The sequence below is a fragment of the Lepidochelys kempii genome, chromosome 5 (genome assembly GCF_965140285.1).
Source record: "Lepidochelys kempii isolate rLepKem1 chromosome 5, rLepKem1.hap1, whole genome shotgun sequence".
In the NCBI taxonomy this organism is placed as follows: domain Eukaryota; kingdom Metazoa; phylum Chordata; order Testudines; family Cheloniidae; genus Lepidochelys; species Lepidochelys kempii.
This window is the reverse complement of record NC_136384.1, coordinates 1,168,856-1,194,249: the sequence shown is the minus strand read 5'-3', so window position 1 is coordinate 1,194,249 and position 25,394 is coordinate 1,168,856. Positions and strand designations below refer to the sequence as shown.

Below are 25,394 nucleotides of genomic sequence, written 5' to 3'. Positions count from 1 at the left end.
GAACCCATGTCCCTTGCCTAGTGAGTGCTTCTCAGCTGAGGGAGAGCCCCTCAGGCATAAAATGCCAAGTACAGTTCTACTGTCCTGGATTCAAATAACCAGGATAAGAACACTTTATTACTCCTGCCCCAATAACAAAGAGACCGGGGATCCCACAGCAGGCAACGTGACCTTTGGGCAAGCAGTCCCATCATGCTAGGCGGGGTGGGTATGCCCATGCAAACGAGATCAGCCCCTGAAGGCCTTTTCAGCTCAGCACCAGATGTCAGGGGAGAGCTCATTCTGACTCTACTTACAGAGATGTCGATTCACTGCCACGACACTCTGGTGGTTGGTTGTTCCTGTGGTCAGAAATTCCCCTTAAACCCTCAACTTTCAGCTCCCCAATACTTGGTGTTTCCGTTGGGTCGTTGATCTCTTCAAAGCTCATAGACCTCAAGACGTATGCTAACTGCAGACGCTAATGTCTTACAGGAGACAGGCCTGTCGGCTGACTCTCACTACAGCAGCTAAATATCATGAAGGTGTGACCAAGTGGGACAGTTCTTAATGTTTCCTCTGAATAGTGTGGGGGTGCCTCAGTTTCCCTTAGGCAGTTCTTAAGAATCTAGGGGGTGGGGTAAGGGTGTATGATCCTTGCAGAGCCCTAGACGGCATGTGTATGCAGGAGTCTGGACACAGAGAATGGCCGACATCCTCTTTTCTGGCAACTGATGACCTGGCCCTTCCCCCCTGCAAGGTGAGAGCTAAAGTGTTGGAGAACAAAGGAATCAGGTGACCTCCTGGCCCGGGAAAGGGACAAAGCCCAGAGGAGGAGGGGCTGGAGGGAGTTTCAGTTTGGGGCTGGCTGGGACATGGAGTGAAGGGCAGACGGGGTTGTCTGGCTCACTGGCCCCAAAATGGACCCAGCTGAGGGGTCCCGTTCTCTGCACCTACAAGCTCTGTGTTAGACCATGTTCCTGTCATCTAGTAAACCTCTGTTTTACTGGCTGGCTGAGAGTCACGTCTGACTGCGGAGTTGGGGGCAGGACCCTCTGGCTTCCCCAGGAGCCCTGCCTGAGCGGACTCGCTGTGGGAAGCGCATGGAGGGGCAGAGGAGGCTGAATGCTCCGAGGTCAGACCCAGGAAGGTGGAAGCTGTGTGAGCTTTGTGTCCTGAAGACAGTCTAAACCAGTCGGAGAACACTTCAATCTCTCTGGTCATGCGATTACAGACATGAAAGTTGCTATATTACAACAAAAAAACTTCAAATCCAGACTCCAGCGAGAGACTGCTGAATTGGAATTCATTTGCAAATTGGATACAATTCACTTAGGCTTGAATAGAGACTGGGAGTGGCTAAGTCATTATGCAAGGTAACCTATTTCCCCTTGTTTTTTCCTACCCCCCCGCCCCCACAGACTTTCTTGTTAAACCCTGGATTTGTGCTGGAAATGGCCCACCTTGATTATCATACACATTGTAAGGAGAGTGGTCACTTTAGATAAGCTATTACCAGCAGGAGAGTGGGGTGGGAGAAGGTATTTTTTCATGCTTTGTGTGTACAAAAAGATCTTCTACAATTTCCACTGAATGCATCCGATGAAGTGAGCTGTAGCTCACGAAAGCTCATGCTCAAATAAATTGGTTAGTCTCTAAGGTGCCACAAGTCCTCCTTTTCTTTTTGCTCACAGAAAAGCGACTGCCCCAGAGTCCTGACTGGCTTCATGGGGAGCAGTTCCAGAGCATCGCCCAGGGACTCCGTGACAACTGGTGGCAGACATGGGATCTACTGCACCCCATGGGTGGCACTTCCTGCAGTAAGTGACTGGGGAGCAGTAAAACGAAGAGGGATTGACGAGAACCAGGCATGCTGAAGGCTCAGAGAGGAGCGGTTTCAGAGGGCGGTTAATCCCTGGGAGTGTGTGACCAGCAAGAAAGACTGTGCAGTAATGGGGTCCCCCTGGGGACTGCAGTGAGCAGTCTCACGGGCGGAGGAGCCTGCAGCTTGGCCCTGGGAGAGAGAATCATAGAATCATAGAATATCAGGGTTGGAAGGGACCCCTGAAGGTCATCTAGTCCAACCCCCTGCTCGAAGCAGGACCAATTCCCAGTTAAATCATCCCAGCCAGGGCTTTGTCAAGCCTGACCTTAAAAACCTCTAAGGAAGGAGATTCTACCACCTCCCTAGGGAACCCATTCCAGTGTTTCACCACCCTCTTAGTGAAAAAGTTTTTCCTAATATCCAATCTAAACCTCCCCCACTGCAACTTGAGACCATTACTCCTCGTTCTGTCATCTGCTACCATTGAGAACAGTCTAGAGCCATCCTCTTTGGAACCCCCTTTCAGGTAGTTGAAAGCAGCTATCAAATCCCCCCTCATTCTTCTCTTCTGCAGGCTAAACAATCCCAGCTCCCTCAGCCTCTCCTCATAACTCATGTGTTCCAATCCCCTAATCATTTTTGTTGCCCTTCGCTGGACTCTCTCCAATTTATCCACATCCTTCTTGAAGTGTGGGGCCCAAAACTGGACACAGTACTCCAGATGAGGCCTCACCAATGTCGAATAGAGGGGAACGATCACGTCCCTCGATCTGCTTGCTATGCGCCTACTTATACATCCCAAAATGCCATTGGCCTTCTTGGCAACAAGGGCACACTGCTGACTCATATCCAGCTTCTCGTCCACTGTCACCCCTAGGTCCTTTTCCGCAGAACTGCTGCCTAGCCATTCGGTCCCTAGTCTGTAGCTGTGCATTGGGTTCTTCCATCCTAAGTGCAGGACCCTGCACTTATCCTTATTGAACCTCATCAGATTTCTTTTGGCCCAATCCTCCAATTTGTCTTGGTCCTTCTGTATCCTATCCCTCCCCTCCAGCGTATCTACCACTCCTCCCAGTTTAGTATCATCCGCAAATTTGCTGAGAGTGCAATCCACACCATCCTCCAGATCATTTATGAAGATATTGAACAAAACCGGCCCCAGGACCGACCCCTGGGGCACTCCACTTGACACCGGCTGCCAACTAGACATGGAGCCATTGATCACTACCCGTTGAGCCCGACAATCTAGCCAACTTTCTACCCACCTTGTAGTGCATTCATCCAGCCCATACTTCCTTAACTTGCTGACAAGAATACTGTGGGAGACCGTGTCAAAAGCTTGCTAAAGTCTAGAAACAATACATCCACTGCTTTCCCTTCATCCACAGAACCAGTAATCTCATCATAAAAGGCGATTAGATTAGTCAGGCATGACCTTCCCTTGGTGAATCCATGCTGGCTGTTCCTGATCACTTTCCTCTCATGCAAGTGCTTCAGGATTGATTCTTTGAGGACCTGCTCCATGATTTTTCCAGGACTGAGGTGAGGCTGACTGGCCTGTAGTTCCCAGGATCCTCCTTCTTCCCTTTTTTAAAGATTGGCACTACATTAGCCTTTTTCCAGTCATCCGGGACTTCCCCGGTTCGCCACGAGTTTTCAAAGATAATGGCCAATGGCTCTGCAATCACAGCCGCCAATTCCTTCAGCACTCTCGGATGCAACTCATCCGGCCCCATGGACTTGTGCACGTCCAGCTTTTCTAAATAGTCCCTAACCACCTCTATCTCCAGAAGGACTTTTGCAGTAACAGGGTTCCCCTGGGGATCGCAGCGAGCAGTCCAAGGGGCGGAGGAGTCTGCGGCTCGACCCTGGCAAGGAGGTGGTGACCTCGAGAAGGGCTGGCACATGAGGGGTTCTACCTGGAAACCGTGGGGAGCTGAGAGCACACAGGCCTGTGAGTCCTCAACAACTTGGGAAGAGCGGAGTGACGGCCTGTCACCGTCTCCTTAAGAAGGACATTGTAACCCTGTGCAGAAAGAGAGGGTTGAGCATTGGAAAGTTCACCAAAGCACAGTTAATTGTGCAGCTGGAGGAGGATGACCGCTCTAAGGAACAGATTCCTGACCCCAAATGGGGCAAGAGCAGGATCTGGGAGCAGCTGGAGTGGGAGCCAGGCATCCCCAAGACTCCTGTCCCCGACCAGACGAGGTTCTTCGCGATTGGGTTCCCCATTCGGGGATCGGAGATGGATGGGATTGGAGCTGAGTCCGAGAGAGCAAGAGGACTGTGGGAGACAGCGAGAGCCCGAGAAAGAGCTGCAGAAGCACCAGAAGCATGAACTGGCGGTGGGGGAGTGGAGAGGCCTAGGGGACCTCCCCGGGGTGAGTGGGGATAGACCCCGGGGGGCCAGTTCCGCAGGGAACCTCGAGACTAAATTGCTGCCCCTGGTTAAGGAAGGGGGGGATGTAGATGCCCATCTCACTGCCTTTGAGCAGGCTGGAGATTTGAACCAGGGGGACCCTGCGGAAAAGCCCCGGTGTCTAGCTCCCTTGCTGGGTCCCAAGACCATAGACTCCATCAGCCAGATGGGTGGGGAGGTGGACAGGCTCCCACTCCAGACCCCAACCTATGTCTGTGTGGAGTTTCCTGGGGCCAGGCCCCTCGGACCCCCAGTGGGAGCGGAAGGTGATGGTCAATGGGGAGACATTCCTGGGGTGGCGAGATCCTGGGACAGAGAGAACTGGTGTCAGGCCCTGGGTGGTGCAGCCTCAGAGGCTGAGGGCCTGTGTGAGCTGGGTGAGGGTCCCAGGGACGAAGCCTCTGTCACGGAGTGCGGGGGAGTCCGGGCCCTGCACCCCTCTTCCTGGGATTCACTGAGACTCTCAACCAGCCAGTAAAGCGGAAGGTTTATTGGACAACAGGAACACAGTCTCAAACAGAGCTTGTGGGTACAACCAGGACCCCTCAGTCAAGTCCTTCTGGGGGAGCAGAGAGCTTAGACCCCAGCACTGGGGTTCCCTGAGTTCCTCCACCCAGCCCCAAACTGAAAATAAACCCCCCCAGCAGGCTCCCTTCTGCAGCCTCTGTCCACATTCCCGGGCAGAGGTGTTACCTCCCCGTCCCCATCCTGGCTCAGGTGACAGGCTCTCAAGTCTCCCATCCCCAGGACACATTCCCAGGTCAGCACTCCCCCCTCCTTGCTGCGTCACATCGTCACATCTCTCCCCCCTTCGAGACTGAACTGAGCGGGGTCACTGTTACCAGTGACCTGGGGAAGTTCAGGGCCCCCTCTCCGGGACAGCGCATCCGCTATCAGGTTGGCCCTTCCCTTCACGTGGACCACGTCCATGTCGTAATCCTGCAGGAGCAGGCTCCATCTCAGGAGTTTGGCGTTGGCTCCTTTCATCTGGTGCAGCCAGGTCAGGGGAGAGTGGTCGGTGTAGACGGTGAAGTGTCGCCCGAAGAGATAGGGCTCTAGTTTCTTGAGGGCCCACACCATGGCCAGGCACTCCTTCTCGATGGCCGCGTAGTGTTGCTCCCGGGGTAGCAACTTCTTGCTCAGGTACATGATGGGGTGTCTCTCCCCCTTTTCATCCTCCTGCATTAACACAGCCCCCAGTCCCGTGTCGGAGGCATCGGTGAACACCACAAAGGGCTTGTCAAAGTCTGGGTTTGCCAGAACTGGGCCACTGACCAGAGCCTCCTTCAGCGCCCGGAAAGCCTCCTGGCACTGCTCGGTCCAGACCACCTTGTCTGGCTTCCCCTTCTTGCATAGCTCAGTGATGGGGGTGGCTATGGCGCTAAAGTGGGGCACAAATCTTCGGTAGTATCCTGCCATCCCAATAAAGGCTTGGACCTGCTTTTTGGTGTGGGGAGCGGGCCAGTCTCTGATCACCTCCACCTTGGCTGGTTCCGGCTTTAGGCGGCCACTCCCCATCCGATGGCCCAGGCAAGATACTTCAGCCATCCCCACCTTGCACTTCTCCGCTTTTACAGTCAGCCCAGCCCCCTGGAGTCAGTCCAGCGCTTGTCTAAGCTGGGACACGTGGTCCTCCCAGGTCTGGCTAAAGACACAGATGTCATCAATATACGCCACGGCAAAACTCTCCATCCCCCTCAGGAGCTGGTCCACCAGGCGCTGGAAGGTGGCCGGCGCTCCCTTGAGGCCGAAAGGCAGGGTCAGGAACTCATAGAGCCCCAGAGGGGTGATAAAGGCCGATTTCAGTCGGGCATCTGCATCCAGCGGCACTTGCCAGTAGCCCTTTGTAAGGTCCATGGTGGTAAGGTACCGAGCTCCTCCCAGCTTGTCTAGGAGCTCGTCCGGCCTGGGCATGGGGTAGGCATCAGATACAGTGATGGCATTGAGCTTCTGATAGTCCACACAGAACCGGACCGACCCGTCCTTTTTGGGGACCAGCACCACCGGCGAGGCCCAAGGGCTGGCAGATGGCTGGATCACCCCCAAAGCCAGCATGTCCCGGACCTCTCTTTCCAGGTCCTGAGCAGTTTTCCCTGTGACTCGGAAGGGGGAGCATCTTATCGGCGGGTGTGACCCTGTCTGCACCCGGTGGACAGTCAGATTAGTGCGTCCAGGCTGGTTGGAAAACAGCTGTCGGTAGGGATGCAGCACCCCCCTGACCTCAGCTTGCTGGGCAGGGGTTAGCTGATCCGAGAGGGGAATTGTTTCCAGGGGGGAACCAGCTCTGGTCCCAGGGAATAGATCCACTAAAGGGTCATCTCCCTGCTCTTCCCACTGTCCACACACGGCCAACACCACATTCCCCCTGGCATAATATGGCTTCATCATATTCACATGGTACACCCGGCGGTGGCGCGCCCGGTTCGACAGCTCCACCACATAGTTTACCTCATTGAGCTGCTTGATGACCTTGAAAGGGCCCTCCCAGGCGGCCTGTAGTTTGTTCTTTCTCACGGGGATGAGAACCATCACCTGATCCCCGGTGGCGTAGGCACGGGCCCGTGCCGTGCGGTCATACCAGACCTTCTGCTTCCTCTGGGCTCTGGCCAGATTCTCCCTGGCCAGGCCCATGAGTTCAGCCAGTCTCTCTCGGAAGATCAGGACATACTCCACCACTGACTCTCCATCGGGAGTGGCCTTCCCCTCCCATTCGTCTCTCATCAGGTCCAGGGGTCCCCTCACCCTCCTGCCATATAACAGTTCGAAAGGCGAAAATCCGGTCGACTCCTGGGGCACCTCCCTGTACGCGAAGAGCAGGTGAGGTAAGTACTTGTCCCAATCCTGCGGGTGCTGGTTCATAAAGGTTTTCAGCATCATCTTCAGCGTCCCGTTGAACCTCTCCACCAGACCATTGGACTGGGGGTGATAAGCTGAGGCCCAGTCGTGCCGGACCCCACATTTCTCCCACAAGCACCGGAGCAGGGCCGACATGAAGTTGGAGCCTTGGTCTGTCAAGACTTCCTTGGGGAACCCCACGCGGCTGAAAATGGTCAGGAGCGCATCGGCCACGGTGTCGGCTTCAATGGAAGCTAAGGGCACTGCCTCGGGGTAGCGGGTGGCAAAATCTACCACCACCAGAATGTATTTCTTCCCCGACCGGGTCGTCCTGCTGAGAGGCCCCACGATGTCCATGGCCACCTTCTGGAAAGGCTCCTCTATGATGGGCAAAGGTTTCAAAGCTGCTTTCCCCTTGTCCCGGGCCTTCCCCACCCTCTGACAGGGGTCACAGGATCGGCAATACTGACTCTCTCTCTCTGCATCGGGGGGCGCCTGTTCTTTTGGGACTCCTCCCGGCTACCCCCTGACCGACTGTTCACAAACTCGTCGGCCAGCTGCCCTGCGTGCTGGGGGTTCTCGAGCTTTTTGTCCACCAGCCACAGCCTCAGGTCGGAAGGGCACTGATCATACAGTTGCTCCAGTACGATTAGGTCCAGCAGGTCCGCTTTAGCTCGGGCCCCAGCTGTCCACTTGCGGGCATATCCCTGCATCCGGTTGACCAGTTGTAGGTAGGTGACCTCAGGCGTTTTACGCTGACTCCGGAACCTTCTCCGGTACATCTCGGGGGTCAGCCCAAACTCACGGAGCAGGGCCTGCTTGAACAGTTCATAGTCCTCTGCCTCCGCCCCTGTCATCCGGCTGTACACCTCCACGGCTTTGGGGTCCAGTAAGGGGGTGAGGAACTGGAGCCTGTCTGCAGGGTCAACCCTGTGCATCTCACAGGCCTTCTCAAAGGCCGTCAGGAAGCTATCTATGTCCTCCCCCTCCTTCCGCTGGGCCAGGAAGCACTTATCAAAGCTCCTTGCAGTCTTGGGTCCCCCCGCACTCACCGCAGCCGCAGCCGGGGCCCCACTGCTCCTCAGCCTGGCCAGCTCCAGTTCATGCTGTCTTTGTTTCTCCTTCTCCTGACGTTCCCTCTCCTTCTCATCCTGCTCATGTTAACATTGTTTCTCCTCATGTTGACGTTGTTTTTCATGGACCTCCAGCTCCCTCATTTTCATCTCTCACTCCCATTCCAGCCGCATCCGCTCCAGGGATGGGGAGCTCCGCCGGGAGGATCCCCTGCTGGCTGCCGGGGTCAGGGTGCCCTCAGTATTCACTGGGCTTCCCCCAACCCCTTCCCCAGGCATAGGTAGGAAGGGTCTCGGGATGTCCTCGGCAGCAGTCTGACCCCTACCAGCCCGGTCAGACCCCAGGGCCCACGCTGCGTCTGCCGGGCGGCTTCCCTCCGGGACAGGGATCGGGTCATCCAAGCGATCCCTCTCCTCCAACTGGGCAATCAGCTGTTCCTTGGTGGACCTCCCGATGCGCAGCCCCCTCTGCCTGCACAGCTCCACCAGGTCGCTCTTTAGGCGTTTAGCGTACATCTCCCTGCTGGCCACTCGCAGGCCGGGCAGCTTTCCACGGTTTCCAGGAAAAGCCCCTCGTGTGCCAGTCCTTCTTGAGGTCACCACCTCTTTGCCAGGGTCGAGCTGCAGACTCCTCCGCCCCTGGGACCGCTCGCTGCAATCCCCCGGGGGACTCTGTTACTGCAAAAGTCCTTCTCTCTGGTCACACACTCCCAGGGGTTAACCGCCCCCTGAAACGGTCTCTCTCTGAATCTTCAGCACCCCTGGTCCCCGTCAATCCCCCTTTGTTTTACTGCTCCCCAGTCACTTACTGCAGGAAGCGCTGTTCACGGGGTGCAGTACATCCCACCGCTGCCACCAGTTGTCACGGAGTGTGGGGAGTCCAGGCCCTGCACCCCTCTTCCAGGGATTCACTGAGACTCTCAGCCAGCCAGTAAAACAGAAGGTTTATTGGACCACAGGAACACAGTCTAAAAGAGAGCTTGTGGGTACAACCAGGACCCCTCAGTCAAGTCCTTCTGGGGGAGCAGGGAGCTTAGACCCCAGCCCTGGGGTTCCCTGCGTTCCTCCACCCAGCTCCAAACTGAAACTAAACCCCCACACAGCAGGCTCCCTCCTGCAGCCTGTCTTCACATTCCTGGGCAGAGGTGTTACCTCCCCCTCCCCCTCCTGGCTCAGGTGACAGGCTCTCAGGTCTCCCCTCCCCAGGGCCCATTCCCAGGTCAACACTCCCCCCTCCCTGCTGCGTCACATCCTCACAGCCTCTCGCCCTGCCTGTGGCCCAGATCCCTGTGCAGACCCAGGAGGGGTGAGGCTGGCTGGCCGTTGGGGTGCTCCAGGATAACAGCTGTGAGACCCTGTTGTGGGGTGAGTGTGTCTCTTTGGGATAGGATCCAGGCCCTTTTCCTGTAACTGCCAAGGGTTTGAATTTGAATCCAGGGAACGATGCAGTGAGGAAAGCAGTGAGCTCGCTGCCTGCCCCCACTGGGACAGCAAGGGCAGCGCTGAGCACAGTGGGAGCTGAGACCCCAGCTGAGGTGGGGGAGACACAGGCAGGGCAGGGGATCTGTGGGGAGTGGCAAGGTGCTTGTGTGACGAAGTGGGACTGTTCTTAATGTTTCCTCCGAATATTGTGGGGGTGCCTCAGTTTCCCCTATGCAGTTCTTAAGTATCTAGGTGGTGGGGTAAGGGTGTATGATCATTGCAGAGCCCTAGAGGGCAGGTGTGTGCAGAGGTCTGGACACAGAGAATGGCCGACACCCTGTTTCCTGGCAACTGATGGCCTGGGCCCCCCCCACCCCCAAGGTGAAAGCTGAAGGGTTCGAGAAGAAAGGAATCAGGTGACCACCTGGCCCAGGAAAGGAACAAAGCACAGATGAGGAGGGGCTGGAGGAAGAGTCAGTTTGGGGCTGGCTGGGACATGGAGTGAAGGGAAGACGTTGTTGTCTGGCTCACTGCCCCCCAAAATGGACCCAGCTGAGGGATCCTGTTCTCTGCACCTACAAGCTCTGTGTTAGACCATGTTCCTGTCGTCTAATAAACCTCTGTTTTACTGGCTGCCTGAGAGTCACGTCTGACTGCGGAGTTGGGGTGCAGGACCCTCTGGCTTCTCCATGAGCCCTGCCTGAGCGGACTCGCTGGGAGAAGCGCATGGAGGGGCAGAGGAGGCTGAATGCTCCGAGGTCAGACCCAGGGAGGTGGAAGCTGTGTGAGCTGTGTGTCCTGCAGACAGGCTGCTCACAGAAAGGAGACTTCCCCAGAGTCCTGGCAGGCTTAGAATCATATAGAATCATAGAATATCAGGGTTGGAAGGGACCCCTGAAGGTCATCTAGTCCAACCCCCTGCTCAAAGCAGGACCAATTCCCAGTTAAATCATCCCAGCCAGGGCTTTGTCAAGCCTGACCTTAAAAACCTCTAAGGAAGGAGATTCTACCACCTCCCTAGGTAACGCATTCCAGTGTTTCACCACCCTCTTAGTGAAAAAGTTTTTCCTAATATCCAATCTAAACCTCCCCCACTGCTTCATGGGGAGCAGTTCCAGAGCATCGCACAGGGACTCCGTGACAGCTTGGTAAGGAAAGTTTGGATGAGCCTAGGCAGCCTTGTGAGCTGATGGCTTTGTCTAGTCAGCAGGGTGGGAAGGCGAGGAGAGTGGGAGATGAGTGTCCCTGGACCTTACCTGTTAGCTGGGTGGAGAATTGGGACAGTGAAGGAAACGTGCCTGTGTCTGTCAGGGGTATTGACTTGCCTGTGGCGGGAGCTACCCTGATCTTCAAGCAGTTGTCTGTGACCAGCCTTGTATGCTGGGACAAGGGGAAAGAGATCCCAAGCTGTGTGTCTGGGAAAGGAGAAAGTGTGTCCGGCTCTTCTTTGTCTGTGGAGCAGACAGAAGGGGCCTTTCAGCCTGTGACGGTTGAGGGGAGTGCAGTTGTCTCAGAGCTGGTTCTGGATTCAGCTAAAGCCCAGGAAGGGAAGGGTCCTAAGTTTGTATCTGCTCGGGAGAATGGCCCTGTAACTAGGTTGCATCCAGTTAGTGTCTCTGCAAAATCCCAGAGACCAGACAATTCTGGTGCTTGTATTTTGCCTGTTGCTAGTGTGTTGTTGGAAAGGGTGTCGCAACTCTGTCTAATCAGGGTGAGATCCTAGCCAGGGCACAAGGAGACCATGAAGATGATGTGATTGTGTTACCTACTGAGGGTGTGGAAACCTGTGGCAAGAAGGAAAAGATTCCTGAACTTGTGTGTGGCAAAGGGAAGGAGAATGCTTCTGACCTTTTATCTAGGAAGTCTGTAAGTTTGCCTGAAAGGGGATTTGCAAAAAGAAAAGGAGGACTTGTGGCACCTTAGAGACTAACCAATTTATCTGAGCATGAGCTTTCGTGAGCTACAGCTCACTCATGCTCAAATAAATTGGTTAGTCTCTAAGGTGCCACAAGTACTCCTTTTCTTTTTGCAAATACAGACTAACACGGCTGTTACTCTGAAACCTGAAAGGGGATTGTGTAGGAATCCGCCGGATGGGCCAGAGGTAATTCTGGATGTAAGGGAGACCCAGAAAGAGTCTGTTGTTGCTCAGGAAAGTGTTCCTCTAGAGCAAGCCCTAGGTGAAGAGGGTAAGAGCAGAATTTCTGTGAGGGGTGAATTGTTGCATAGAAAAGCCCTAGGGAAAGGAATCCTCATGGAGTCTTTGCAAGCAGTTTACTGCAACTGAAGGGTGTGAAAGTGATTTAATCAAGAAAGTTTCAGTTCCTAACAGCCAGAAATTTTCTGTTGTGAATGGATCCACTGACTTTCCTGTTGAAAGATCCAGTGTGGAGAGCTTTGAGAAGGTCTCAGATGAAGTGAAAGCTGTTAAGAAAGTTAAACAGTCCTATAACCAAGTGGCTGTGTTTGGCCAGCTTGTTGGGGAGAAGACCCAATCCCAGTTTGACCCCCTGGGGTTTTGGGGTGGCCAAAGGGCACGGGCCGCAGAAACCTTCCCACATGCATCCTGCAAGTGCTATCGACCACCCCCGACCTAAGGGAGGGCGTGAAACTGGAAGGGCCTGGTGTAACTCCTACCAAGGAATGGGAAGGATGCTGGGGCATCCATGGGAACGTTGGTGGCTTCGAACATCCCAGGTCACTGGCTAAAGTGACCCCGGTCATTTCAATCTCGAAGGGGGGAGAGATGTGTTGAAGTGGGACTGTTCTTAATGGCTCCTCTGAATAGTGTGGGGGTGCCTCAGTTTCCCCTAGGCAGTTCTTAAGTATCTAGGGGGTGGGGTAAGGGTGTATGATCGTTGCAGAGCCCTAGAGGGCAGGTGTGTGCAGGGGTCTGGACACAGAGAATGGCTGACACCCTGTTTCCTGGCAACTGATGGCCTGGGCCCTTCCACCCCCTCCCCGCCCCCCAGAAGAGAGCTAAAGGGTTGGAGAACAAAGGAATCAGGTGACCTCCTGGCCTGGGAAAGGGACGAAGCCCAGAGGAGGAGGGGCTGGAGGGAGTTTCAGTTTGGGGCTGGCTGGGACATGGAGTGAAGGGCAGACGTGGTTGTCTGGCTCACTGCCCCCCAAAATGGACCCAGCTGAGGGGTCCTGTTCTCTGCACCTACAAGCTCTGTGTTAGACCATGTTCCTGTCGTCTAATAAACCTTCTGTTTTACTGGCTGGCTGAGAGTCCCGTCTGACTGCGGAGTTGGGGGGCAGGACCCTCTGGCTGCCCCAGGACCCCGCCTGGGCGGACTCGCTGTGGGAAGCGCAGGGAGGGGCAGAGGAGGCTGAATGCTCCGAGGTCAGACCCAGGAAGGTGGAAGCCGGGTGAGCTGTGTGTCCTGCAGACAGGCTGCTCCCAGAGAGGAGACTTCCCCTGACTCCTGACTGGCTTCATGGGGAGCAGTTCCCGAGCATCGCCCAGGGACTCCGTGACACCTGCCTGGCTTGCTCCCCCCGGGACCCCGGGCTAGGGGCAGGGCGAACAGCCACACACTCACCTTTGCTCTGCTCCGCCCCTTGCCCCCGCCTCACCTCCCCAGGCTGGGCCAGCTGGATGTTCGCGTAGGTGAGCTCTGCCTCCTCCTCGTCTGCGGGCGCTGCAGGGAGAGGGCGCTGGTCAGTCTGCAGGCCTGGCTCAGGGCAGGGGGCGGCACCGCGCAGGGGGCAGGTCAGCTCTTACCTGCCTCCCGCGCCCTGGAGCACACGCTGCTCCCCACAGGGGCCTTCACGAACTTCAGGTCGGCATAAACGACGCTCTGGGCCATCTGGGAGCCGGCTGCAGCTCCGGGGCTCGCTGGGGAGGGGCTGGCAGTGCCTGTGCAGTGCTGGGAAGAGAGAACCCGGCTGTGCCCGCAGTGCCGGCTGTGGAGGGACCGGCTGTGTCCGCGGTGCCGGCTGTGGAGGTCCCGGCTGTGTCCGCGGCGCCGGCTGTGGAGGGACCGGCTGTGTCCGCGGTGCCGGCTGTGGAGGGACCGGCTGTGTCCGCGGCGCCGGCTGTGGAGGTCCCGGCTGTGTCCGCGGTGCCGGCTGTGGAGGGACCGGCTGTGTCCGCGGTGCCGGCTGTGGAGGGACCGGCTGTGTCCGCGGTGCCGGCTGTGGAGGGACCGGCTGTGTCCGCGGTGCCGGCTGTGGAGGGACCGGCTGTGCCCGCGGTGCCGGCTGTGGAGGGACCGGCTGTGCCCGCGGCGCCGGCTGTGGAGGGACCGGCTGTGCCCGCGGTGCCGGCTGTGGGGGAACCGGCTGTGCCCGCGGTGCTGGCTGTGGAGGGACCGGCTGTGTCCGCGGTGCCGGCTGTGGAGGGACCGGCTGTGTCCGCGGTGCCGGCTGTGGAGGGACCGGCTGTGTCCGCGGCGTCGGCTGTGGAGGGACCGGCTGTGTCCGCGGCGTCGGCTGTGGAGGGACCGGCTGTGCCCGCGGTGCCGGCTGTGGAGGGACCGGCTGTGTCCGCGGTGCCGGCTGTGGAGGGACCGGCTGTGTCCGCGGTGCCGGCTGTGGAGGGACCGGCTGTGTCCGCGGCGCCGGCTGTGGAGGGACCGGCTGTGTCCGCGGCGTCGGCTGTGGAGGGACCGGCTGTGTCCGCGGCGTCGGCTGTGGAGGGACCGGCTGTGCCCGCGGTGCCGGCTGTGGAGGGACCGGCTGTGTCCGCGGTGCCGGCTGTGGAGGGACCGGCTGTGTCCGCGGCGTCGGCTGTGGAGGGACCGGCTGTGTCCGCGGCGTCGGCTGTGGAGGGACCGGCTGTGCCCGCGGTGCCGGCTGTGGAGGGACCGGCTGTGTCCGCGGTGCCGGCTGTGGAGGGACCGGCTGTGTCCGCGGTGCCGGCTGTGGAGGGACCGGCTGTGTCCGCGGTGTCGGCTGTGGAGGGACCGGCTGTGCCCGCGGTGCCGGCTGTGGAGGTCCCGGCTGTGTCCGCGGTGCCGGCTGTGGAGGGACCGGCTGTGCCCGCGGCGCCGGCTGTGGAGGGACCGGCTGTGTCCGCGGTGTCGGCTGTGGAGGGACCGGCTGTGTCCGCGGTGCCGGCTGTGGAGGGACCGGCTGTGTCCGCGGTGCCGGCTGTGGAGGGACCGGCTGTGTCCGCGGTGCCGGCTGTGGAGGGACCGGCTGTGTCCGCGGTGCCGGCTGTGGAGGGACCGGCTGTGTCCGCGGTGCCGGCTGTGGAGGGACCGGCTGTGTCCGCGGCGCCGGCTGTGGAGGGACCGGCTGTGCCCGCGGTGCCGGCTGTGGAGGGACCGGCTGTGTCCGCGGTGCCGGCTGTGGAGGGACCGGCTGTGCCCGCAGTGCCGGCTGTGGAGGGACCGGCTGTGTCCGCGGCGCCGGCTGTGGAGGTCCCGGCTGTGTCCGCGGTGCCGGCTGTGGAGGGACCGGCTGTGTCCGCGGCGTCGGCTGTGGAGGGACCGGCTGTGTCCGCGGTGCCGGCTGTGGAGGGACCGGCTGTGCCCGCGGCGCTGGCTGTGGAGGGACCGGCTGTGCCCGCGGTGTCGGCTGTGGAGGGACCGGCTGTGCCCGCGGTGCCGGCTGTGGAGGGACCGGCTGTGCCCGCGGTGTCGGCTGTGGAGGGACCGGCTGTGTCCGCGGTGTCGGCTGTGGAGGGACCGGCTGTGCCCGCGGTGCCGGCTGTGGAGGGACCGGCTGTGTCCGCGGTGCCGGCTGTGGAGGGACCGGCTGTGCCCGCGGCGCCGGCTGTGGAGGGACCGGCTGTGTCCGCGGCGTCGGCTGTGGAGGGACCGGCTGTGCCCGCGGCGCCGGCTGTGGAGGGACCGGCTGTGTCCGCGGCGTCGGCTGTGGAGGGACCGGCTGTGCCCGCGGTGCCGGCTGTGGAGGGACCGGCTGTGCCCGCGGTGCCGGCTGTGGAGGGACCGGCTGTGTCCGCGGTGCCGGCTGTGGAGGTCCCGGCTGTGTCCGCGGTGCCGGCTGTGGAGGGACCGGCTGTGTCCGCGGTGCCGGCTGTGGAGGGACCGGCTGTGTCCGCGGCGTCGGCTGTGGAGGGACCGGCTGTGTCCGCGGTGCCGGCTGTGGAGGGACTGGCTGTGTCCGCGGCGTCGGCTGTGGAGGGACCGGCTGTGCCCGCGGTGCCGGCTGTGGAGGGACCGGCTGTGTCCGCGGTGTCGGCTGTGGAGGGACCGGCTGTGCCCGCGGTGCCGGCTGTGGAGGGACCGGCTGTGTCCGCGGCGTCGGCTGTGGAGGGACCGGCTGTGCCCGCGGTGCCGGCTGTGGAGGGACCGGCTGTGTCCGCGGCGTCGGCTGTGGAGGGACCGGCTGTGCCCGCGGTGCCGGCTGTGGAGGTCCCGGCTGTGCCCGCGGTGCCGGCTGTGGAGGTCCCGGCTGTGTCCGCGGTGCCGGCTGTGGAGGGACCGGCTGTGCCCGCGGTGCCGGCTGTGGAGGTCCCGGCTGTGTCCGCGGTGCCGGCTGTGGAGGGACCGGCTGTGCCCGCGGCGTCGGCTGTGGAGGGACCGGCTGTGTCCGCGGCGCCGGCTGTGGAGGGACCGGCTGTGTCCGCGGTGTCGGCTGTGGAGGGACCGGCTGTGTCCGCGGTGCCGGCTGTGGAGGGACCGGCTGTGTCCGCGGTGCCGGCTGTGGAGGGACCGGCTGTGTCCGCGGTGCCGGCTGTGGAGGGACCGGCTGTGCCCCCGGCGCTGGCAGAGGATCTAGCTCACTCGCTCTGTGGCAGAAGAAAAGGGATCTCACAGACAGCAGGAAGCAGAAGTTTGCATAGAGCTGGGAGTAGGTGGGGCCGGCCAAGCGCAGATGGGCTCTCGCCAGCAGCCAACTTCTCTTTTACTTTCTCCAAGCAGAGAAAGTCCCGACCCCTCCCCTGGAGCTAATGAACTTACAGGAGCAGGTTGGAGGGGCTGGAGCGATCCACCCCACGCTCTGTACGGAGATGCCCAGCCTGGCGGAGGCAGAGTTGGTCCAGACCCCACCGGGTTACCGGGGAGGGGCCTTTGTGGCTGGGTGACTCTGGGGAGAGCAGAGCAGCTTGTCTGCTGGCAAGAGCTGCAGCATTGATTTGCCACCCCTGGCCATGTGCAAGGCGCTGCTCAGACAGGGACGGAGACGCTCTCCCTGCCCTGGGAGCTACGCTCGGCACCGGCTCCATGCAGAGGGCAGGGCGCTGGGAAGAGAAGTCTCTGGCTTGGCCTGTGGTTGAAGCTGAAGACTTTGTGAGTCGCTGCCATGCAGGGCTGGGGCCGACGCTCACCGATCTGCCAGCCTGTCTCTGTTGGTTCAGAGCGTGACGACGTCACCCCGAACCCCAGCATGGATGCGGTTATCCCGGCTCCAGGGGCCGTAGCCGGGACAACGTGTTCCCTCCAGGGCACTGGTCTAAGCTACGCCGGCAGCCGCACCCTCTGGTCAGCCCAGCGGCGTCTCCCGCGTGTCGGGGTGTCTGGTCTGGCAGGGCCTCTCAGGGCAGACAAGGGCTCTGGGGCCCGTGGAGGAGGAGCGGCCGGCAGGGCCCGGTGGGGGTTTGGTGCCAGGCACAGGGAGCAGGCTGGCTTGGACCAGGCAGTGAGATGTTTGACTTTGGGGCAATAGCTCGGGGCAGCCGGCCCCTGTCTACCTGCGACGGGCTTCTTTCCGGAGAACCAGCCCATCTCAGCCCAGCTGTGAACAATCAACTGGCTGCTGGCTGGCGGCTGCCTGGCTAACAAGCCCCTGGGCCCCATAGGAGGCGACCGGAGCTCAGTGGACGAGGGGCTCGGGGAGAGAGATGCTCCGGGAAGGGAGGTGGGGCGGGACCTTCCCGAGAGCTGCGGGAGGCCCAGGCTGTGAGGAGCCGTGTGCTGGGAGAAGGGCTGAAGCTGGCAGGAAGGCCCTGGCTCCAGGGACGGGATAACGGGGGGTGGGGGGTGCCTTGGGGGTGCGGCCGGGGCGTGGCACTGCCGGACTCAGCCGGAGGCGTCCGGGGAAAGGTCTTTCTCATGTTCCTGGGAATTGTCTGTTCATGAAACCGGTGCCTCCGAAGGGGGCTGCTCTTGGACTGATGGCAGACTGGCTGAAGCTACAGGCGGGGCGACCCGCCTGGCACCCCTGCTCTCCGCATCTGGCCCCAAGGGGCGCCCAAGGGGCGGGTGTCAAGGAGTCCCCGGGTGATGCTCTGGAACTGCTCCCCATGAAGCCAGTCAGGACTCTGGGGCAGTCGCCTTTCTGTGAGCAGCCTGTCTGCAGGACACACAGCTCCCCCAGCTTCCACCTTCCTGGTTCTGTCCTCGGAGCATTCAGCCTCCTCTGCCCCTCCGTGCACTTCCCACAGCGAGTCTGCCCAGGCAGGGTCCTGGGGAAGCCAGAGGGTCCTGCCCCCCAACTCCGCAGTCAGACGGGACTCTCAGCCAGCCAGTAAAACAGAAGGTTTATTAGACGACAGGAACATGGTCTAACACAGAGCTTGTAGGTGCAGAGAACAGGACCCCTCAGCTGGGTCCATTTTGGGGGGCAGTGAGCCAGACAACCCCGTCTGCCCTTCACTCTATGTCCCCAGCCAGCCCCAAACTGAAACTCCCTCCAGCCCCTCCTCCTCTGGGCTTTGTCCCTTTCCCGGGCCAGGAGGACACCGGATCCCTTTGTTCTCCAACCCTTTAGCTCTCACCTTGCAGGGGGGAAGGGCCAGGCCATCAGTTGCCAAAAAACAGGGTGTTGGCCATTCTCTGTGTCCAGACCCCTGCACACACCTGCCCTCTAGGGCTCTGCAATGATCATACACCCTTACCCCACCCCCTAGATACTTAAGAACTGCCTAGGGGAAACTGAGGCACCCGCACACTATTCAGAGGAAACGTTAAGAACATTCCCGCTTCATCACACCCAGTCCTTTGATCTGGAGCTGGGGATTGTTCAGTTTCCCTAAGGAGAGACAGGGCAGTCCGTATCCACTGGGTCGTTGGATGCTAGGTGCCAATGTCTCGATGTCACAGAGTGTGACGAAGTGGGCCTGTTCTTAATGTTTCCTCCGAATATTGTGGGGGTGCCTCAGTTTCCCCTATGCAGTTCTTAAGTATCTAGGGGGTGGGGTAAGGGTGTATGATCATTGCAGAGCCCTAGAGGGCAGGTGTGTGCGGGGGTCTGGACACAGAGAATGGCCGACACCCTGTTTCCTGGCAACTGATGGCCTGGGCCCTTCCCCCCCTGCAAGGTGAAAGCTGAAGGGTTGGAGAACAAAGGAATCAGGTGACCACCTGGCCCAGGAAAGGAACAAAGCCCAGAGGAGGAGGGGCTGGAGGGAGTTTCAGTTTGGGGCTGGCTGGGACATGGAGTGAAGTGCAGACGTGGTTGTCTGGCTCACTGGCCCCAAAATGGACCCAGCTGAGGGGTCCCGTTCTCTGCACCTGCAAGCTCTGTTTTAGACCATGTTCCTGTCGTCTAATAAACCTTCTGTTTTACTGGCTGGCTGAGAGTCACGTCTGACTGCGAAGTTGGGGTGCAGGACCCTCTGGCTTCCCCAGGAGCCCCGCCTGAGCGGACTCGCTGGGGGAAGCGCACGGAGGGGCAGAGGAGGCTGAATGCTCCAAGGTCAGACCCAGGAAGGTGGAAGCTGTGTGAGCTGTGTGTCCTGAAGACAGGCTGCTCACAGAAAGGAGACTTCCCCAGAGTCCTGACAGGCTTCATGGGGAGCAGTTCCAGAGCATCGCCCAGGGACTCCGTGACAACTGGTGGCAGCGGTGGGATGTACTGCACCCCGTGGATGGCGCTTCCTGCAGTAAGTGACTGGGGAGCAGTAACACGAAGGGGGATCGCCGAGGACCAGGCCTGCTGAAGGCTCAGAGAGGAGCGGTTTCGGGGGGCGGTTAACCCCTGGGAGTGTGTGACCAGCGAGAAGGACTGTGCAGTAATGGGGTCCCCCTGGGGACTGCAGTGAGCAGTCTCAGGGGCGGAGGAGCCTGCAGCTTGGCGCGGGGAAAGAGAAGGACTTTTGCAGTAACAGGGTTCCCCTGGGGATTGCAGCGAGCAGTCCAAGGGGCGGAGGAGTCTGCATCTCGACCCTGGCAAAGAGGTGGTGACCTCGAGAAGGGCTGGCACACCAGGGGTTCTCCCTGGAAACCGTGGGGAGCTGAGAACACACGGGCCTGTGAGTCCACAACAACTTGGGAGGAGCGGAGTGATGGCCTGTCCCCGTCTCCTTAAGAAGGACATTGTAACCCTGTGCAAAAAGAGAGGGTTGAGCATTGGAAAGTTCACCAAAGCAGAGTTAATCGTGCAGCTGGAGGAGGATGACCGCTCTAAGGAACAGATTCCTGACCCCAAATGGGGCTATAGCAGGATCTGGGAGCAGCTGGAGTGGTAGCCAGGCATCGCCAAGACTCCTGTCCCCGACCAGACGGGGGTCTTCACGATCGGGTTCCCCACCGGGGGATCGGAGACGGACGGGATTGGAGCTGAGTCCGAGGGAGCAAGAGGACTATGGGAGACAGCGAGAGCCCGAGAAAGAGCTGCAGAAGCAGCAGCAGCATGAACTGGCGGTGGGGGAGCGGAGAGGCCTAGGGGACCTCCCCGGGGTGAGTGGGGATAGACCCCGGGGGGCCAGTTCCGCAGGGAACCTCGAGACTAAATTGCTGCCCCTAGTTAAGGAGGGGGGGGTGTAGATGCCACCTCACTGCCTTTGAGCAGGCTGGCGATTTGAACCAAGGGGACCCTGTGGAAAAGCCCCGGTGTCTAGCTCCCTTGCTGGGTCCCAAGGCCACAGACTCCGTCAGCCAGATGGGTGGGGAGGTGGACAGGCTCCCACTCCTGACCCCAACCTATATGTCTGTGTGGAGTTTCCTGGGGCCAGGCCCCTCGGACCCCCAGTGGGAGCAGAAGGTGATGGTCAATGGGGAGACATTCCTGGGGTGGCAAGATCCTGGGACAGAGAGAACTGGTGTCAGGCCCTGGGTGGTGCAGCCTCAGAGGCTGAGGGGCTGTGTGAGCTGGGTGAGGGTCCCAGGGACGAAGCCCCTCGCCCTTCCTATGGCCCAGATCCCTGTGCAGACCCAGGAGGGGTGGGGCTGGCTGGTCGTTGGGGTTCTCCAGGACACCGGCTGCGAGACCCTGTTGTGGGGTGACTGTGTCTCTTTGGGACAGGATCCAGGCCCTGTTCCTGTAACTGCCAAGGGTTTGAATTTGAATCCAGGGAACCAATCGGCGGAGAGGGAAATGGTCAGTGAAAATGCAGATGACCTGGCTGGCAGCAGGGAGGAGCCGCTAGGCTCAGGATACCTGCCTGCCTGTAACCAGACCCCTGGGGCTGGGTGGGACAGAGAGATGCTCCCTGCCCCCTTGCACACAAGAGTGGGGACTCTCGCTGGCTCTGATGCATTGAGGAAAGCAGTGGCCTGCCCCCACTGGGACAGCAAGGGCAGCGCTGAGCACAGTGGGAGCTGAGACCCCAGCTGAGTGGGGGGAGACATAGGCAGGGCAGGGGATCTGTGGGGAGTGGCAAGGTGCTTGGTAAGGAAAGTTTGGATGAGCCTAGGCAGCCTTGTGATCTGATGGCTGTGTCCAGTCAGCAGGGTGGGAAGGCGAGGAGAGTGGAAGATGAAAGTCCCTGGACCTTACCTGTTAGCTGGGTGGAGAATTGGGACAGTGAAGGAAATGGGTCTCTGTCTGTCAGGGGTATTGACTTGCCTATGGAGGGAGCTACCCTGATCTCCAAGCAGTTGTCTGTGACCAGCCTTGTGTGCTGGGACAAAGGGAATGAGATCCCAACCTGTGTGTCTGGTAAAGGAGAAAGTGTGTCCGGCTCTTCTTGGTCTGTGGAGCAGACAGAAGGGGCCTTTCAGCCTGTGATGGTTGAGGGTCATGCAGTTGTCACAGAGCTGGTTCTGGACTCAGCTAAAGCCCAGGAAGGGAAGGGTCCTAAGTTTCTGTCTGCTCGGGAGAATGGGCCTGTAACTAGGTCGCATCCAGTTAGGGTCTATGTAAAATCCCCGAGACCCGACAATTCTGGTGCTTGTATTTTGCCTGTTGCTAGTGTGTTGTTGGAAAGGGTGGAGCAACTCTGTCTAATCAGGGTGAGATCCTAGCCAGGGCACAAGGAGAGCATGAAGATGTGTGATTGTGTTACCTACTGAGGGTGTGGAAACCTGTAGCAAGGAGGAAAAGATTCCTGAACTTGTGTGTGGCAAAGGGAAGGAGAATGCTTCTAACCTTTTATCTAGGAAGTCTGTAAGTTTGCCTGAAAGGGGATTGTGTAGGAATCCGCCTGATGGACCAGAGGTGATTCTGGATATAAGGGAGACCCAGAAAGAGTCTGTTGTTGTTCAGGAAAGTGTTCCCCTAGAGCAAGCCCTAGGTAAAGAGGGTAAGAGCAGAATTTCTGGGAGGGGTGAATTGTTGCATAGAAAAGCCCTTGGGAAAGGAATCCTCATGGAGTCTTTGCAAGCAGTTTACTGCAAGTGAAGGGTGTGAAAATGATTTAATCAAGAAAGTTTCAGTTCCTAACAGCCAGAAATTTTCTGTTGTGAATGGATCCACTGACTTTCCTGTTGAAAGATCCAGTGTGGATAACTTTGAGAAGGTCTCAGATGGAGTGAAAGCTGTTAAGAAAGGTATACCGTCCTATAACCAAGTGGCTGTGTTTGGCCAGCTTGTTGGGGAGCCAAGGTTGTGGAGAAAGGGATGTCTCCATGCTAGTTCTGTAAGTGAACAGTATGTAGCCCAGGTCAAGATGGGGGCCCTTAACCAAGAGAGCCCGAATTGCAGCCCTCCAGACTGGAGCTCTTGGAGAAAACCCAATCCCCGTTTGACCCCCTGGGGTTTTGGGGTGGCCAAAGGGCACGGGCTGCAGAAACCTTCCCACATGTAGCCTGCTAGTGCTATCGACCACCCCCGACCTAAGGGAGGGCGTGAAACTGGAAGGGCCTGGTGTAACTCCTACCAAGGAATGGGAGAGATGCTGGGGCATCCATGGGAACATTGGTGGCTTCGAACTTCCCCAGGTCACGGGGTAAAGTGACCCCGCTCAGTTCCATCTCTAAGGGGGGAGAGATGTGACGAAGTGGGCCTGTTCTTAATGTTTCCTCCGAATATTGTGGGGGTGCCTCAGTTTCCCCTAGGCAGTTCTTAAGTATCTAGGGGGTGGGATAAGGGTGTATGATCATTGCAGAGCCCTAGAGGGCAGGTGTGTGCAGGGGTCTGGACACAGAGAATGGCCAACACCCTGTTTCCTGGCAACTGATGGCCTGGGCCCTTCTCCCCTGCAAGGTGAAAGCTGAAGGGTTGGAGAACAAAGGAATCAGGTGACCACCTGGCCCAGGAAAGGAACAAAGCCCAGAGGAGGAGGGGCTGGAGGGAGTTTCAGTTTGGGGCTGGCTGGGACATGGAGTGAAGTGCAGACGTGGTTGTCTGGCTCACTGGCCCCAAAATGGACCCAGCTGAGGGGTCCCGTTCTCTGCACCTGTAAGCTCTGTTTTAGACCATGTTCCTGTCGTCTAATAAACCTTCTGTTTTACTGGCTGGCTGAGAGTCCCGTCTGACTGCGGAGTTGGGGTGCAGGACCCTCTGGCTTCCCCAGGACCCCGCCTGAGCGGACTCGCTGTGGGAAGCGCACGGAGGGGCAGAGGATGCTGAATGCTCCGAGGTCAGACCCAGGAAGGTGGAAGCTGTGTGAGCTGTGTGTCCTGAAGACAGGCTGCTCCCAGAAAGGCGACTGCCCCAGAGTCCTGCCTGGCTTCATGGGGAGCAGTTCCAGAGCATCGCCCAGGGACTCCGTGACACAGAGTGTGGGAGAGTCCAGGCCCTGCACCCCTCTTCCTGGGATTCACCGTGACTCTCAGCCAGCCAGTTAAACAGAAGGTTTATTGGACGACAGGAACACAGTCCCAAACAGAGCTTGTGGGTACAACCAGGACCCCACAGTCAAGTCCTTCTGGGGGGCAGGGAGCTTAGACCCCAGCCCTGGGGTTCCCTGCGTTCCACCACCCAGCCCCAAACTGAAAAAAAAACCCTCCCGCAGGCTCTCTCCCCCTCCCCCCAGCTCCTCCTCTAGCCTTTGTCCAATTTCCCAGGCCAAGGTGTCAGCTCTCCCAGCCCCCCTCCTGGCTCAGGTTAGAGCCTCAGGTATCTTCCTTCAGGGGAAGTCTCCCATCGCCAATGCCAATGCCGACAGTCCCAGTGAACCTCCCCGGCAACCCTCCTGGGGCAAATCCGCCCCACTCCCTGCTGCGTCACATCTGGCGATTGGATTTGCCCCTGTTGTCTCAGATGCTCCACTGATGTGGGGATTAAGGCCCAGACACCTATGTCTGTTCACCTGCCATGAGAGGAAACAGTCCCCTTCCACCCACCAGGTAACAATGCAGCAGGTAGGGGAAACTGAGGCACACACAGGCTTCACACAAATATTACAAACGATTTCCAATTTTGTCACCGTCTCACTGCAGACACTGGCTGGCTGCGTCAATCACTAAAGAGTGGACGTGTCTCTCCCAGGGCTCTGTCTCAGTTGGACTCGCTGGGCAGAGCTCACAGCACGAAGCAGGGGGGCTGGAGCCCCAGAGACTCAGTCTCGGAGGCGGTGAGACCACGTGGCTTACTCTGGAGGAAGAGTGAGACCCGTAGAGGGCCTGTCCCACTGACGGGCGCCTCCTAGAGACTGGTCCAAAGCTGGGGGCGTAGCACCGATCCTGTGGGACTGGGACCACACGTCTTGAGACAAAGTTCTCCAGTCCAGACTGGGCGGGAGACACCTCCAGGGTGGACCAATGTGCATTGCACGTCCTACAATAGGTGTCTGTTAGCATTCAAAGTCTGATGCCACTGACAGCGGGCAGAGCCTGCAGAAGGACGCTGCCAGGAAGAGGTAAATAGTGGGGTGGGGGTGGGGACCCTAGGTGAACATCACAGGTCTGGTCTGGTGCATTTGGGGGAAGACACCCCAGCACCCTTCAACTAGGCAGTGATCTGACGGCAGGTTTTCTTCATGAAAATGGACTTCAGCCAGGCTTGGTTGTAAAGACCAGGGTGGATTCAGAGGCAGGCCACCCAGGTGACCTTTGGGTGAGAAACTTCGTTAGACAGGAGGAGAACTTGGTAGTTCGGTTCATGAGAACACGCCTTCTGATGTGTACGGAACTGTTTGCTCCCATCTCTCACGCTGGTTTCTGCTTGAATCGCTTGTGTTACTGTAGTTGAACTCAAGCGCTGTGTCTGGTACCGGGGAGGGAGCGAAGGGAAAGCTGGGGTACACTGCTCCTTTGGAACAGGGGATCTTGGATCTCTCGGGGGATGCAGTGACTGGGGCTGGATCACAGAGCGGAGGGGACACTTTGCAGGACCTTGGGGGCTGGGGGGATCGGTTGGCAGCCTGCAAGGCAAAGGCAGGGCTGGTACAGCCTGGTGGAGAGGACTGGAGGGCTGCCAGGCTGGGGGCAGCAGGGGGCTGGCACCGGCAGGGATAACAAGGCGACTCTCAGCCCTGGGTGCCCTGAGAGGCGTCACAGTACGTGCACCCTGTCCGGGCAAACCCCTCAATTGTCCCTGTCTGCCTGGGGTTCTAGCCTGCATCTGCCTTGCAGGGGGACGTTTCTCCCAGGGACGCGAGAGAGCCACCCTCAGTTTTCTCCCTTGCTCCCACTTCGCGTCGGCTTTTCTCCTGGCCAGGGCAGCATCAATCCCCAGCCACCTGGCTTCCGGCTGCTCTTCCCGGGTTCGCCAGGGCTGCCTCCCTGGCTCCCCCGGCACTGCAGGGTACAGCTCTCCGCCCTGGCTCTGCCGCCAGCACAGGGCCTGGCTCCGGTGGGGGGAGACTGGGGGCTGCCACAGCGATGCTCAGTGCAGCCTGGCTGTGCTCTGCCTCGGTTGCTGCCGCTTGCGGCTGCCT

The 25,394-nt window shown here is 59.2% G+C and overlaps 1 protein-coding gene across 1 annotated transcript in view; it reads right to left on the bottom strand.

The window, feature by feature from the left end:
* Positions 1 to 13,383, bottom strand: part of LOC140911996 (B-cell differentiation antigen CD72) — a 41,489-nt gene extending 28,106 nt beyond the window's left edge. The window contains exons 1-2 of the mRNA XM_073346150.1: positions 13,284 to 13,383; positions 13,102 to 13,200 (exon numbers count right to left, since the gene is read on the bottom strand). Coding sequence (XP_073202251.1) covers positions 13,102 to 13,200; positions 13,284 to 13,368 — 184 coding nt within the window. The 5' untranslated portion in view covers positions 13,369 to 13,383. The remainder of the gene's footprint in view (positions 1 to 13,101; positions 13,201 to 13,283) is intronic.
* Between the last annotated feature and the right edge of the window lie 12,011 nt (positions 13,384 to 25,394).